Source organism: Syngnathus scovelli, chromosome 1 (genome assembly GCF_024217435.2).
Source record: "Syngnathus scovelli strain Florida chromosome 1, RoL_Ssco_1.2, whole genome shotgun sequence".
NCBI classification, from domain to species: Eukaryota; Metazoa; Chordata; class Actinopteri; order Syngnathiformes; family Syngnathidae; genus Syngnathus; species Syngnathus scovelli.
The window spans coordinates 7,759,865-7,774,477 of NC_090847.1; the positions used below are offsets into that span (position 1 = coordinate 7,759,865).

Here is a 14,613-nt window from a genome sequence, read left to right on the forward strand (position 1 = left end):
AATGATTTGGAGTGACACAAGGTTTGAAAAACGTATTTATGTTATAGTTATTTGATATATTTTATTTCGTGTAGCAACTTGTATATGTTTTTATCGTTACAGTTCAGTAGTTGTTGGCTCGTTGAACTCTTGTTTTGTTAAATAAAGAGCCGTTTGCCAAACCCACGTGTTTCCTGGTACTTGGTAACGCTACAATATAGTTGTATACTGAGATCTGTGCGGCGCGCACGCGGCGTTGTTGACATAAAGGACGAGGAATTTGATCGATGGATTTAATGATTAGGAGTTACACAGATGATTTGATAATATTGTTGTTATATGATAGTTATTTGAAATATACTTTATATATCGTTATATGGGTCTGTGGAATAATTAGAAATGCAACTTACGAGTCCGACGTCAGCGGCGCATATGTGGCGCATACGTGGCATTGTTTACATAAAGGACGATCAATGGATTTAATGAATTGGAGTGACACAGATGGTTTGATAAACGTGTTATTTATGTAATACTTATTTGAATAACTCTGAATGTTACTCAGGCCCGTTCTCAGCTCCTCGTTTGTGTATATGTCACGTTAGCATACCGTATCGTTTAGCCTGTTGTTGCTGGTTCATGTCTGTTCTTGGTGTTGGACTTTGACAAATAAATTTGCCCCACAAGTATGACTTATACTCCGGTGCGACTTATATGTTTTTTTTCACTGTATTGTGCATTTTATGGCTGGTGCGACTAATACTCCGGTGCGACTTATAGTCCGAAAATCACGGTAGTTTTTCCTTCATTAATGACTTAATTTCACTCAATGGTGGAATAAAATTTTTGTTGGCGTATAGATATTTTCATGGTTGGAATACATTTGACTTGTTAAAACAACAACAGGTGTAGTCTTAACTGAGCCTTCGCCTGCGGCTTTTCGGTTGATTTTGTTATAAGGTTTAGAGTCACACATGCATACCTTTGTTCGAGACAGGTGGGGGTGTTGCGATGTTTGATGGCGCTCTGTCAGGCTCCTGAGGGGGAACTACCATAGCAAGTGCTTGGAATGGGACGCGAGGAACCTGTGAGCATATTTATCATTGTACAGTAAAACTGATGAAAAATTATTCAGACTACATGCACAACATTGTTGCTCTATTTACCTGAGAAGCATCTTGCGAGGGGGGAGTAAGCTGGGAGAGATCAGGGGCTGGTACAGAAAGGATGTTGTTGGGATAGTCCAACAGGTAGGACACGACATTGGTGTGGCCACCCTTAGCAGCTTCAATCAACATGGTCGAGCCATCCTATGAATAGAGAAAGATAGACTGTTAATACTTGACAGAATTATATCTAATATGCTTCCTCTGATGTATGAAAATGCACAATACTTTGAGTCTGTGTGTTGGGTCCGCCCCATGTGCCAGCAGCAATTCCACCACAGCCAGATGTCCTCCAGCACAGGCTAGAGACACCACTGTGTGATCATTATTGGCGGTAGCTCTGTTTACATTAGCACCTGGACATCAGATGGAAGAAATAAGAAAAGTTAGAAGAGTTGCATTGTCAATCTGCATCATTAGAAATGTACAGTCTCAAAATAAGTCTACAATTCCGATCATAAAGCATACATTTTTTTTGTATCCTCTTGAAATACATTTTCTTATACTACAAAAATAACAGTCTTTATACACTTTTTTTTCAATATATTTTTAACACACCTTTGCTGATAAGAAACTGTACTGTGCAGAGATGCCCTGCTCTTGCAGCCTTCATCAGGGGCGTCCGGCCCCCTTCAGACTCATGTTCCTGGGAAGAAAAGAGACAGAACACATTTTTTTTTTATTATTCTTTCCAAATGTACTATATAAATTCTACAAATCTGAGGGGGAAAACCTAGGTAAGAACATACCAAGTTGGCTCCCGCCTGCAGCAGCACATCCGCGACATCCGTGTGACCATTTTCACACGCGTATGTCAGCGCCGTATCACCAGTCGCCGTGGTGGCATGAACATTAGCCCCTGAATAACAAAAGAAGAAAAGATTGAAATCAAAATTGCACAGTTTTTAACACATCCATACATAATCTGGCATTGAAAGTGCTCTGCTGATGGCCTCGCTCCTTTCCGCACACCTGCTGCTAGAAGATATTTGACCAACTCAAGATGGCCCTCTTGTGCCGCTTCCATGAGAGGAGTAGAGCAGCCCAACTCAATGTCGGCCCCTGCTTTGATAAGGAAGTCGGCTACTTCCAAGAAGCCTCCGCAACAAGCTAGAGTGAGAGCCGTCTCCTGAGTCTCTTCTGTCTGGGCATTGATGTTAGCACCTGAACAAAAATCAATCACAATCAGCAGATACCCAATTTTTTAGAAACACTTATAAAGTACCATATAGTCCAGGAAAATCAAACCGACAAAAATGTCTGGCTGGATATAAATGTGTTTATCCACAGAGCTGAAAAACATTGCAATGATACAGCTGGATGATGGATACTACAAAAATATCAATTAATGAGATACAGTTAGGGCACAAATCAAATAAAATCATGCTGAAACAATGTCAAATACAGTCCACCACAATTTTGCGTTTTTCAACAAGCAAAGCTTTGTTACCTTGTGCAAGGAGAAGTGCTACCATCTCTTCATGCCCTTCTCTTGCAGCTTCCATTAAGGGGGTGTAGCCCTCATCATTAACCTGGACACGAATCACCATCATAAGATGTTAGCAAAACATTTTGAATACTCATTTATCCAACTAATCTTCAAAGACTTTTGAAGACATTGCATCTAAGTAAAAAGGTCTGACGAATCTTTATGTCATGTCTTTATGCTCAAATTCTAGATTACTAAAATGATAATTCATTTAACGGGGGGGGGGGGGGGGGGGGGGGGGGGGGGGGCAAATCCAGCCACATGAGACCAGCCTCACTAGTCACACTGGGTAAAGGACTTCTCCCTTCAAGGATAATATTACAGCTGCTGAGTCCCACCTCAGGTGAATTAGTGTTTTACAATCATGATTTACATAAACAGTAAACAATGTACACATTTTATGTTGGCCATACATGACTAAATTTCAAGCTTTTCGGGATGTCTTCTACACACCTCCTCCAAGTTGGCTCCCCTCTCTATGAGTAAGGCTGCCAGCTCCACATGTCCTCCACAAGCTGCAAGGGTAAGGGGCGACTCAAAAGAATCTGCTGGCATGTTGACTTGCGCACCGCTGTCTAACAGCAGCCGTGCCACCTCCACATGGCCATCCTGGGACAGCGAGACACACAAAGAATGTGGAGATAAGCACCTGAACACTGTCTCTTTTATGGATGACTGAGAGCGTGAGAAGAGAAACTAAAGAAACCAAAAAAGTGACTTAAAGGCCCAGAGACACCGGTATATGTATAAATTGGTTTTAGTTAGCTTATGGGCTTATAAATATAAATTGACGATCGAAACAACGAAAAGGAAGCTGTTGCTCTGAAAAATATAATTTAAATTTGCCGCGCAGAAGAGTTTGACTGCACCGAGCTGCCAGCCGGAAGTGACGTCTCATGACGTCTCAAGTTGTACGCGTTTAGCTTCAGTGAATGTGAACAAAAAGAGAAGAGGGGCCAGCGCGGAGACGTCGGGCCAGGCTTGCGGCCAACCCAGCTCGCCTAGCCGTGCCTTCCATTCTCCTGGCGTACGTTCGTTCGCGGGACGACAAGATGGGTTGCATTCGCCTGATAGGATCCACGAATCGGACAGTGCGTGCCTGCTGTGTGCTCGTGTTCACAGTGGCCTGGTTGACTGTCATCTTTCCGGACTCTGCTGTGCATCGGGAGCGGCTAGCGTGCTATCACTCTTATTGTTCATCTTCTCGTTTTATTTTTCCTGTGTTGTTTACTTGTATGTGCGTTGTGAACTCTGTCTTGTCACCCTGGGATAGTGAGAAACGTAATTTCGATCTCTTTGTGTGTCTTGACATGCGGAGGAATTGACAATAAAGGAGACTTTGAGACTTTGACTTTGAAAAGTATGTCGAAGCGTGACGGGAGGGGCACAATTCAGAAAACGTGCTCAGCTCGTCGAAAAAATGCGATTTAAGCAATAAAATTAAAAATGCGCCTAAAACCTAAACCAAACGCTGCAGATGTTCATTTCTTCATGCGCAGTGGTCAACTCGTCACTCTAAAGCCCCCTGAGAACTTTTTACTATGCCAACGTAACCACAGTGACGGGAGAGGCACAATTCAGAAAACGTGCTCAGCTCGTAGAGAAAATGCGATTTAAGCAATAAAATTAAAAATGCTTATAAAACCTAAACCAAACGTTGCAGGTGGTCATTTCTTCATTTGCCGAGATCAACTCGGCACTCTAAAGCCCCAAGAGCACTTTTTACTATGCCAACCTAACCGGAGTGACGGGAGGGGCACAATTCAGAAAATGTGCTCAGCTCAGCCCAAGTGAACTGCTAAATTCATCATATTCTGAATCGGATAAAATGATGCTAATATTGCCGCAAGAAACGGAGCTGTCGCTATCATCTGCCATGTTGTTTGGGTTTGTTGACATCCTTATGTACAACTTGTGACGTCACAGTAATGGCGCCGCCAGTGTGGCTTCGTGCGGGACCCGATCGATAAACTGGCATTTCATTTTAGCTTTATTCTTAGTAATCGGTGTCCATTTTTAATTTCCATTGCGGCAAATGTGTTCATACATGTGTACATTCTATCAAATTCCGTTATAATTGAAAAAAAAAAAAGGGATGTCTCTAGGCCTTTAACTAACCATTTTTAATTAGTTTAAATGTGTGTGTTTGTATGTGTGTGTGTGTGTGTGTGGGGGGGGGGGGGGGGTAAAGTTTTTTTTGTAGAATCATTTACAACCATTACTTGAGTGATACACACACACACCTGTCACCAGCTTGAACAAGATTGTTAACATGGTATGCTGTTTTCAACAGCCAAAGTAAATAAAGGTTTTATGTCAGATGCTCACCATGCACGCCTCCATCAGTGCTGTGTGCATCTCATCAGTCTTGTGTTCCTGGTCTGCTCCTGCCTCCAACAGAAAACGCACCATATCCAAGTGACCTGAACGGTGTGGAAATACTTGTTAGTGGCTGGTAAATAGGGTAAAATGGCAATAGTTTTTGCTCCAACTGATTTCAACCTTTGTAGCAGGCAAGTGTGAGAGCGCTCTCTTTGAACTCGTTTGAGTGGGTGTTGATGCCGGCACCATACTCTAGGAGCACCCGAGCCACCTCCACATGGCCAGCACTGGCTGCCTCCATTAGAGGTGTGTGTCCATTTTCATTGTGGTCCTCAATGTTAGCACCCTCTTTGAGTAGCACCTTCACCACATCCACAAAGCCGCCAGCACATGCGTATGTCAGAGCTGTGTTCCCTGGAGGAACAAAAAACAGCGGGGAGATTATTTAAAAAAAAAAAAAAAAAAAAGGCGATATCACAGTAAACCAAAATTGTTAAGGTTTCAAGTGAAGTTGCACCTGTGGAGGACTGTGCATTTACATCTGCTCCGTGTACGAGAAGCAGTTTGACGATGTCCACGTAGCCTCCACTAGCCGCAGCCATGAGTGGCGTAATATCCCCTTTAATGCCCCGGTCTTCAACATTGGCATGCATAGCCAACAAGACCTGATCGAGAAAATAGATTAATACATGATTAGAATAGATGCCACTGATACCATGAAACGGTCAACAATCAACACGGTCATGACAAAAAGCAAGGTTATTATTTCAGAACAATTCTATACACACTGTGTATGTATGTATGCCATCTTTCATCCCATTGCATCCCATTCACATACCTGCGCAAGTTCATAATAGCCAGCCGAGCAGGCTAGACATAGCAGGCTCTCTCCTTCCTCTGTGTGTTCGTTAACACTTCGCCCCTCATCCAGCAGTTTGCGCACAGCGTTGACATCACCATCCGAGCAGGCCTCCGCTAAACTACGGCTGAAAATTACCAGACTGCTACAATTACTGCCACTGTGACAGGTGAACATACATACGCCTCACAATTACACTACCACTTCAGCATCAAAGGAAATATCCGTCCACATGACAACACATGTCGATTAAGCACAACAAGCTTTGAGCCCCTAACCATAACATGGTACACTATAAGCAAATCGGCCTCTTTAAATAAGGCAAACAAATATACTGACAGGTCTTCTTTGGTAGGCACGCCTCAGTAAACTTCAACTGGGAGTAGACTTGTGCATAATTATATACTGTACATTGTAATACAATATAAAAATGTCTACTGTACAAAATCTTCTGTTGCTCAAATTATTTTAGATTTCATTCACTGGTATTGACAAAATTGCTTATTTTCATTCCCTTCACTTAGTATTATGCTTACGTTATAAACAACAACCTGAGGGCAACCCGTGATGAAAACAAGTTTGGCAACTCATAACTTATGTTTGTGCATTTTCTGCACTGTCAATTTGAAAGTCGTTTTTGAAAAGAGATCAAAATTATTAAAATTTGTTTTTGTTTTGTTTTTTAAATCTGATTGGTTGATTATATAAGCGAAATACACGACAGATTAATCAATTATTAAAATAACTGATAGTTGCTGTCCTAATGCGGTATGACATTCTTAAAAGGGACGACAGACACGTTTTATCATTTGCATACCAAGAAGCAACTACTGATCAATTTTCCCAAAAGATTGTTTTCGTTGCCTTGAATTCTAAGCAGTGAACATGCGAAAGAATTCAAATATGCTTGTGTGCGTGTGGCCAAGAACACGGTAAACACCTTTACACACACACACACACACACACACACACACACACACACACACACACACACACACACAGACACACACAGACACACAGACACACACACACACACACACACACACACACACACACACACACACACACACACACAATTAAAGAAATATAATCAAGTAGATTGGGCTTATAAAGCCTTGAAACAAGAACCTGTGACAATATGGTTAGGACACATACTTGTCGGCTTGGCCGGCGTTGAGTGTGTTTTCGGCCCTCATGCGTGTGAGAGCAGCTGCAGCCTCGTCCAGGGCACAACTCACAGATGACGTCAGTCGTCGTAGCACCTCGGGATCTGCAAAAGCTTTACCATCGGCAGTGGAAAGTTTACCGATTCCTGGCAAACACCAAAAGGCAGAGGTGCAGAGGGCAAGGCAAATCACAGGAGAGCACAACCAAACCAGATCCGATGAGGGCGCAAGTCCAGTCCAGCCACACCAATCCAAGGTTAGTAGTCGCACACAGAAAGAGGAAATGAAAGCGCACGCACGCACACACACACACACACACAAACACACACGAACACAAACGAACACACACATGCGCGCGCGCGCACACACGCACACACACACACACACACACACACACCAACATTTGTTAATGTGGCTCGACTTTTTTTCCCATCAATTTCAATACACTGATTCTCAAAAATACTTTTATCACTAATTGATCTACAAAACATCCGATGGACAAAACGATGGTAATGTCCAGTGATAAACAAATGTCAGAAAATAATTTGAGCAAGATTGAGAACAAGAATTTAAGGAACAGTCCTTGTCCAGTATGAATTATAAATGTGTAACAGGCAGCGAATGCATGAGAAAAAGAAACTGGATACAGTGGTCAGCATGAGGTGTGTATGGGGGGAGAGTAGTACAACTAGAAGAAAAACTACTCATGTGCACTGCATCTGTGTTTTGTCATGGCAAGAGAAGAGAACCAAAGAAGTGAGTGTGGGGAAAGAGCAAGCATGTGGAAAACAACTTGTTAATGACCTACATTTAGTCTGAGAAGTGTGCAGACATTTCCAATTAGCAAAAACACCTTTGTCCAGTACTTATTCACTTCTGTGTAGTGGTCACATTTCAATAACGCATGTAAAACTAACGAATAGTCTAGAGAAAAACAAAAGGGTTGTTTTGAGGACAAGCTCAAGTGATCAGTTACCATTGTGGGCCTTGTTTTCCCAACTGAGTGTCTGACTTCGTGTCTCTCACAGGCAAGGATTTCACAATGATAGTCAGTGCAGACAAAACAAGGTTGCGGAACTTTATCCTTTATAGTTTTCTATTTGACATTATGGAACCGTAACTCAAAAACCAAACTAACGCACTATATTTTCGACAAGACCGCCACTGGTCCACCCAAATCCAAGCAGCGTGCCAGTCAACGGATGCCATGAGAATCAGGTCCAAACTCGAATGACAAATGACACACAGGATGATCTAAAAACTGGGGAAGCTCAAAAGACGACCCACTGCGGGCAAGTAAGAGGCTTTCACCAGAGTCATCTACCTGTGTGGGTCGGATGAGTCAGGTTGGTGGAACGGAGTCGAAAAGCACTACGGCGATACAATTTTGAAAAAAAATAATCTAATTCCGGTAACCCCCCCACTATTGCGATTTAATGTGTGTTTATTTTTCCAAATCCTCCTCTCATGTATTTTGGACAAAACAATGGATTTACCATCCATAAATGTTGGACATTCTCCATCGTTAACTGGAACTCATGGGAATCAACAAAATTAAAGATTGATTTAAGTGGGAATTTAAGTACAGTTGATACGTAATCCGAAAAAGACAGGGACTTTCTCGCTGCTTTGCAATTACTGCTAGATGAATATAAATGGAGGAGTGTTAAAGTAATCTGCTACCCAAATGTACCGTACTACTTGGGTTTACATGGAGCCTTGTATTCTGGGAGGACCCTGGTTAGAATGATGTTGGGCGAGGTATAAATCTAAAACATTGTGGATAGCCCTTGAGGACTGGAGTTTGTAAACACTGGTATAGAGCTTCATTTCTATAAAGTACACAGTGAAACCTTGTTTTCATGAACATCCAGTTCACAAACAATTTGGTTTACAAACATCATCTTTGAAGACACATTGCCTTGGTTCACAAGTCTTGGCATGGATGCAAAAAGTTTTAGCTTTTGCTTGCACCACTTAAACATCAGCTTTGTGCAAAACACTTGAATATTGTTTTATTTTTTGGCTTCTGTATGGCTTCAGAGAAAATGAAAACGGCCATCCCACAATGCAACACACTGACCAATGTACAGTAATCCTTCGCTACATCGCGGTTTGATTATCGCGGCTTCAGTAAATCAGATTTTTTCCCCCAAAAAAAATTGACAAATTCAAAATAAACCTTCCAACACAAATGGTTGTGTCAGGAAAAGCAGCTACAAGGCGGAAGTAGCCGCTCTCTGCTGGAGTTATTTCCCCGAAAGTGTGTTGACAATTGTGTTCTTTGAATTACGTGCACAGTTTATGTTTATGTATAAAACACCATGGTAATAATAGTAACAGATCAAATTTGTATAGTGCTCTCCTCAATACTCAAAGACGCTTAACATACACTAAGAGATGGGAAGAAAAAATAAAACCTGGATCTGCTATGGCTGCCTGCCACAGCCCTCACACATCAGGAGGAGGTGTAATTAGCAAGAAGGCTCAAGGAGGCAGCACCTGTCCCATCCAGCGAGTGTTAAGCACACTAAGGGTGGTCAAAGTTTGTCCGGGTTCGAACTTTGGCCACAGCACGAGAGCTTTCCTGTGATTGTATTAGCGGGATTTCAATTACTAATATTTCCCTGTAATATCGCCTACCCTTTCTTGCATTTTCCAATACCGTGTTTCACTCTGCGATCTTGTTTGCGCTCACCATGGATACTCCTGTCCTAAAATGGCCACCACATCCCACAATGCAACACACTGACCAATGTACAGTAATCCTTCGCTACATCGCGGTTCGATTATCGCGGCTTCAGTAAATCAGATTTTTTTCCCCCCCAAAAATTCACAAATTCGAAATAAACCTAAATTGAGGAATTATGGCACGAGCGTTGCCCACACGCAAGCAGAAGGCAGGGAGTGTCCACACAATTGCAGTACGTACACTTGTACCGTTTTATTAAAAAAAGTTGTTATAATAATGATAAGACTTCTAAAGACATATTTACAGTATTGTACCTTGTTATAAAAAAGTTTATAATAATAAAAGATAAATAAAATAAAAAAATAAAACAGTTCTAAAAACAGATTTACAGTATGTATACTTTAGCTACATCTACATGTCACACGCGCGCGCACACACACACACGTATCATGTTTATACATTATTTTCGGTATGTCATTTAAACTGCGTATTAATACAGTATTTACATGTTTGAAACTATTATTTAATGTTCTGATGATAACATATGCACTTATATGGTTTAATATACACTTATTGATACACAAAAAATGCATGTATGTTAAAAAAAGGGTGACACTACTTCTCGGATTTTCACATATTGCGGGTGGTCTTGAAACCAATTATCCGCGATAAATGAGGGATTACTGTACACAGTACAGTGCTGTCAACAAGAATAAGGCGTTGCACAGCGATTTGTTTTGAGTTATTTCTTCATAACATGGGATATTTTGTTTATTTCTAGATTGTACTGAATTCATTTTAACCACAAACCAATAAGAAAAAAAGGAAATAAAACTGTTCTGGGATTTAAATCAATTAATTGCATTTCCATTCATCCCAATGGGAACCTCTGAAAAGAGGAACCGATAGACCAAGGCTCTACTGTAACTGCAATGTTGTGTGTGCGTGTATGCAATATTATTCGGCCCCTTTACTTTCAATGCAGCAAACTCACTCCAGAAGTTCAGTGAGGATCTTTGAATGATCCAATGTTGTCCTAAATGACTGATGATGATAAATAGAATGCACCTGTGTGTAATCAAGTCTCCATATAAATGCACCTGCTCTTTGATAGTCTCAGGGTTTTGTTTAAAGCGCAGAGAGAACCATGAAGACAAAGGAACACACCAGGCAGGTCCGAGATACTGTTGTGGAGAAGTTTAAAGCCGGGTTTGGATACAAAAAGATTTCCCAAGCTTTAAACATCAAGGAGCACTGTGCAAGCAATTATATTGAAATGGAAGGAGTATCAGACCACTGCAAATCTACCAAGACCCGGCCGTTCCTCCAAACTTTCATCTCAAACAAGGAGAAGACTGATCAGAGATGCAGCCAAGAGGCCCATGATCACTCTGGATGAACTGCAGATAACTACAGCTGAGGTGGGAGAATCTGTCCATAGGACAACAATCAGTCGTGCACTGCACAAATCTGGCCTTTATGGAAGAGTGGCAAGAAGAAAGCCATTTCTCAAAGATATCCATAAAAAGTCTCGTTTAAAGTTTGCCACAGGCCACCTGGGAGACACACCAAACATGTGGAAGAAGGTGCTCTGGTCAAATGAATCCAAAATCGAACTTTTTGGCCACAACGCAATACGATATGTTTGGCGTAAAAGCAACACAGCTCATCACCCTGAACACACCATCCCCACTGTCAAACATGGTGGTGGCAGCATCATGGTTTGGGCCTGCTTTTCTTCAGCAGGGACAGGGAAGATGGCTAAAACTGATGGGAAGATGGATGGAGCCAAATACAGGACCATTCTGGAAGAAAACCTGTTGGAGTCTGCAAAAGACCTGAGACTGGGACGGAGATTTATCTTCCAACAGGACAATGATTCAAAACATAAAGCCAAATCTATAATGGAATGGTTCACAAATAGACGTATTCAGGTGTTAAAATGGCCAAGTCAAAGTCCAGACCTGAATCCAATCGAGAATCTGTGGAAAGAGCTGAAGACTGCTGTTCACAAACGCTCTCTATCCAACCTCACTGAGCTCAAGCTGTTTTGCAAGGAAGAATGGGCAAGAATTCCAGTCCCTCGATGTGCAAAACTGATAGACATACCCCAAGCGACTTGCAGCTGTAATTGCAGCAAAAGGTGGCGCTACAAAGTATTAGCGCAAGGGGGCCGAATAACATTGCACCCCCCACTTTTCAGTTTTTTATTTGTTAAAAAAGTTTAAATTATCCAATAAATGTTGTTCCACTTCACGATTGTGTCCCACTTATTGTTGAATCTTGACAAAAAATTAAAATTTTATATCTTTATGTTTGAAGCCTGAAATGTGGCGAAATGTTGAAAGGTTCAAGGGGGCCGAATACTTTCGCAAGGCACTGTACAATAGGCAATGAAGGGCCACTGCTAACTGCATGTTATATAATAACTCACTTGTTTTTAATTATTTATTATTGTATGTCTTCAACATTACACATATGTTAGCGTCTAACTTTGCGATGGTTAATGAGGGCTGCAACCTCAATTGCACTGAAAGTTGGGAGAGCATTTTACGAGAATTTATTCTGAAATTTAATATTAGGTTATTTACACACTTTAAATTGTACTGCGAGTAGTTGTTTGACATTTCTTTGTACTATTTGACATTCTTCACACTTCTGGCATCACATCTTTTACAACCTTCAGTGTGTTATATTATAAAGTAATTTAATGTACTTTAATTATTGCCTAAAGTCCCCAAAAATACATTTTACCTAACTGACGAAAAAAATAAAATTGCGGAAAACAGGATGTTGAAGCTTTTTTTAAGCTGATAGCTGTTTGTGGAAACAACTTTCCCTTCAGCTCATTCCATGGCAAATCTGCAAAATAAAAACCGCTCTTTGTTGGTTTATCCCCATCTGTTAAAATGTCACTGAGAATTTGCTGCCTTGTATGTTGCACAATGGGTAGAATGTTCAACATCGCTTCTAAAATAGTATCCAGTTAAAAGCAGAAAGTGCACTAATCCTCCAACCAAGTGGTTAACTATATTAACAATCACATAATGAGTGGCCACATCACTTGTCTAGTTTTTTTTTTTTTTTTTTTTTTTTTTTTGGTGACAAATTGTGAGCTTCTGAGATTTTCTTTGGGTACGGTTTGGACAGTTGTGGTGAGACGCAATTCATACACTGATGATCTAAATGATATCCTCACCGCTTTATTGTGTCCAGTCGTGGAGGCACGGTGACGGCATAGCCATACGTACCAACAAAAATAAATTAAAAAAAAAATCCCCTACCAGTGTTACTCAAAAGATTTGTTAATAGGCAATTTTGGCCGCTTTACCCACTCCCTTAGGCAAGATTTACACTGCTTGGTCTAAGTGACACAAGTGCATTTTTTATTTATTCTGCTCTTTGGTGGCACAAGTCAAATGTCTGTCACAACAGCAAATCGAGAATGAGAAAGAGAGTGAGAAAGACACAGAGAAAGAGAGTGAGAAAGCGGGAGTGAGAGCAAAAGAGAGTTAAGAGAGAAAGAAAGAGAAAAGCAAATAATCCAACATCATGAGATTAAAATCAGGCTTCTTACACCTAAATTACACTATGGTCTATTTGAATCAGATTGGCTATAGCCTGTTTATGTGAGCATGACGCCAACAAATTACAATGCCTGCATAATGCCTACATAAATCAGAAAGATTTTTGCTACAGTGGACGTTCCCCATTTTGATATAAACGTTATTCATTGATTCATTTTAGGATCACTTAACTGTGAGGTAATATTTAATATGTTAAAACGTGTATTATTTCTATTTTTAAATACTGAAGTCTACAACCTCACCCGTACTAACTAGTCTCAGAAAAATAGGCCTAGGATAAGATTAGCCGGTATTTGTCCACACGGGTCCTCTACATGTGTTGGAGGCTCAAGTGTATTGCAGGGTTAATCTACCTCATAATGTTCATAAGCCTGAATGAGGTCAGGGCACCCAGGCCCATTGGCTTACTCTATATACTGTACTTTCTTACACCTTAATTACAACCTCTGAAACAGCATAGAAACTGTGTTAATATGATTCTTGCAGAACCAGCAGGTGCTCTTTTTTTCAATTTTGCCCTGCAGTATTCCGCAAACAAAGTCTGCTTGTTTGGATAAAAAATTAGATGGGGGGGGAGAAAAAGGAAGCCACAGTAATAGAAATAAAGGGGGGAAATCAAGAGATATGTGGTGCACATTGTCATTCAGCTACTGGGGTGGTGGTCAACTACAAATTAACATGTGCAAATTTAGGTAAATGAGGGTAATGCAATCGTACCTGCAGCTTCTAGTAGCGCTTCAAGTCGGGCCTGTGTCTCTGGATCAACAGTCCGCAAATCAACTCCGTCTGTTGCACTAGACAAAAGTAACTCAGATGCCGTCTTCATGATAGGGTTATCGAGATCTTCCTGGTCCAAAATGAACGACTCCACCTGGCAAACATAGAGAAGAGCAGAGGAAGGTCAATTAGTTTTCCAAAATCGACAAGTTGGCATCCTACAGGAAGCCTTTGAAATACAATGACAGTGCGGAAATAGTGCACGGGTGGCCAATTTACAGAGACAAAATGTAAGTAATGTCACATTATACAACTTGACTACCTTTAAAAAAATAAATAAATAGCGGGTCCTGTGCCCTTGTTTGTTTACTGCAGTGAAGTATCAAAGTGGGCACAAGGATAGGAGAGAGGCAGCAGCACTACAGCCAAGAAACACAACACTTGTACACGTGAAGGGATTCAGCTGAGAACAATTCAGTGCCACAACATCCCATTCCATTCCATGGCCATGTGGGCTCATGTGGGTTGAGCCTTCTAACATGCAAAGAATTAATCAAATAAGCCAACCCTAGTATGTGTCATTTGTGATGTCTCAATTTGTGTTGTAAATCACAGAACGTGAAACACTAACTTTGTGAT

At 41.1% G+C, this 14,613-nt stretch overlaps 1 protein-coding gene across 6 annotated transcripts in view; it reads right to left on the minus strand.

The window, feature by feature from the left end:
• Positions 1 to 14,613, minus strand: part of ankhd1 (ankyrin repeat and KH domain containing 1) — a 28,683-nt gene that overhangs the window by 11,628 nt on the left and 2,442 nt on the right. For 3 of the 6 annotated variants that reach the window (XM_049732891.1, XM_049732865.1, XM_049732846.1), the window contains exons 2-15: positions 13,975 to 14,128; positions 6,968 to 7,124; positions 5,792 to 5,939; positions 5,471 to 5,618; positions 5,134 to 5,367; positions 4,960 to 5,054; positions 3,085 to 3,246; positions 2,593 to 2,674; positions 2,115 to 2,306; positions 1,892 to 2,001; positions 1,701 to 1,788; positions 1,371 to 1,498; positions 1,143 to 1,286; positions 959 to 1,061 (exon numbers count right to left, since the gene is read on the minus strand). In XM_049732891.1, the coding sequence (XP_049588848.1) occupies positions 959 to 1,061; positions 1,143 to 1,286; positions 1,371 to 1,498; positions 1,701 to 1,788; positions 1,892 to 2,001; positions 2,115 to 2,306; positions 2,593 to 2,674; positions 3,085 to 3,246; positions 4,960 to 5,054; positions 5,134 to 5,367; positions 5,471 to 5,618; positions 5,792 to 5,939; positions 6,968 to 7,124; positions 13,975 to 14,128 (1,945 nt within the window). The remainder of the gene's footprint in view (positions 1 to 958; positions 1,062 to 1,142; positions 1,287 to 1,370; positions 1,499 to 1,700; positions 1,789 to 1,891; positions 2,002 to 2,114; positions 2,307 to 2,592; positions 2,675 to 3,084; positions 3,247 to 4,959; positions 5,055 to 5,133; positions 5,368 to 5,470; positions 5,619 to 5,791; positions 5,940 to 6,967; positions 7,125 to 13,974; positions 14,129 to 14,613) is intronic. The other 3 variants (XM_049732881.1, XM_049732874.1, XM_049732854.2) reach the window with 3 other exon arrangements.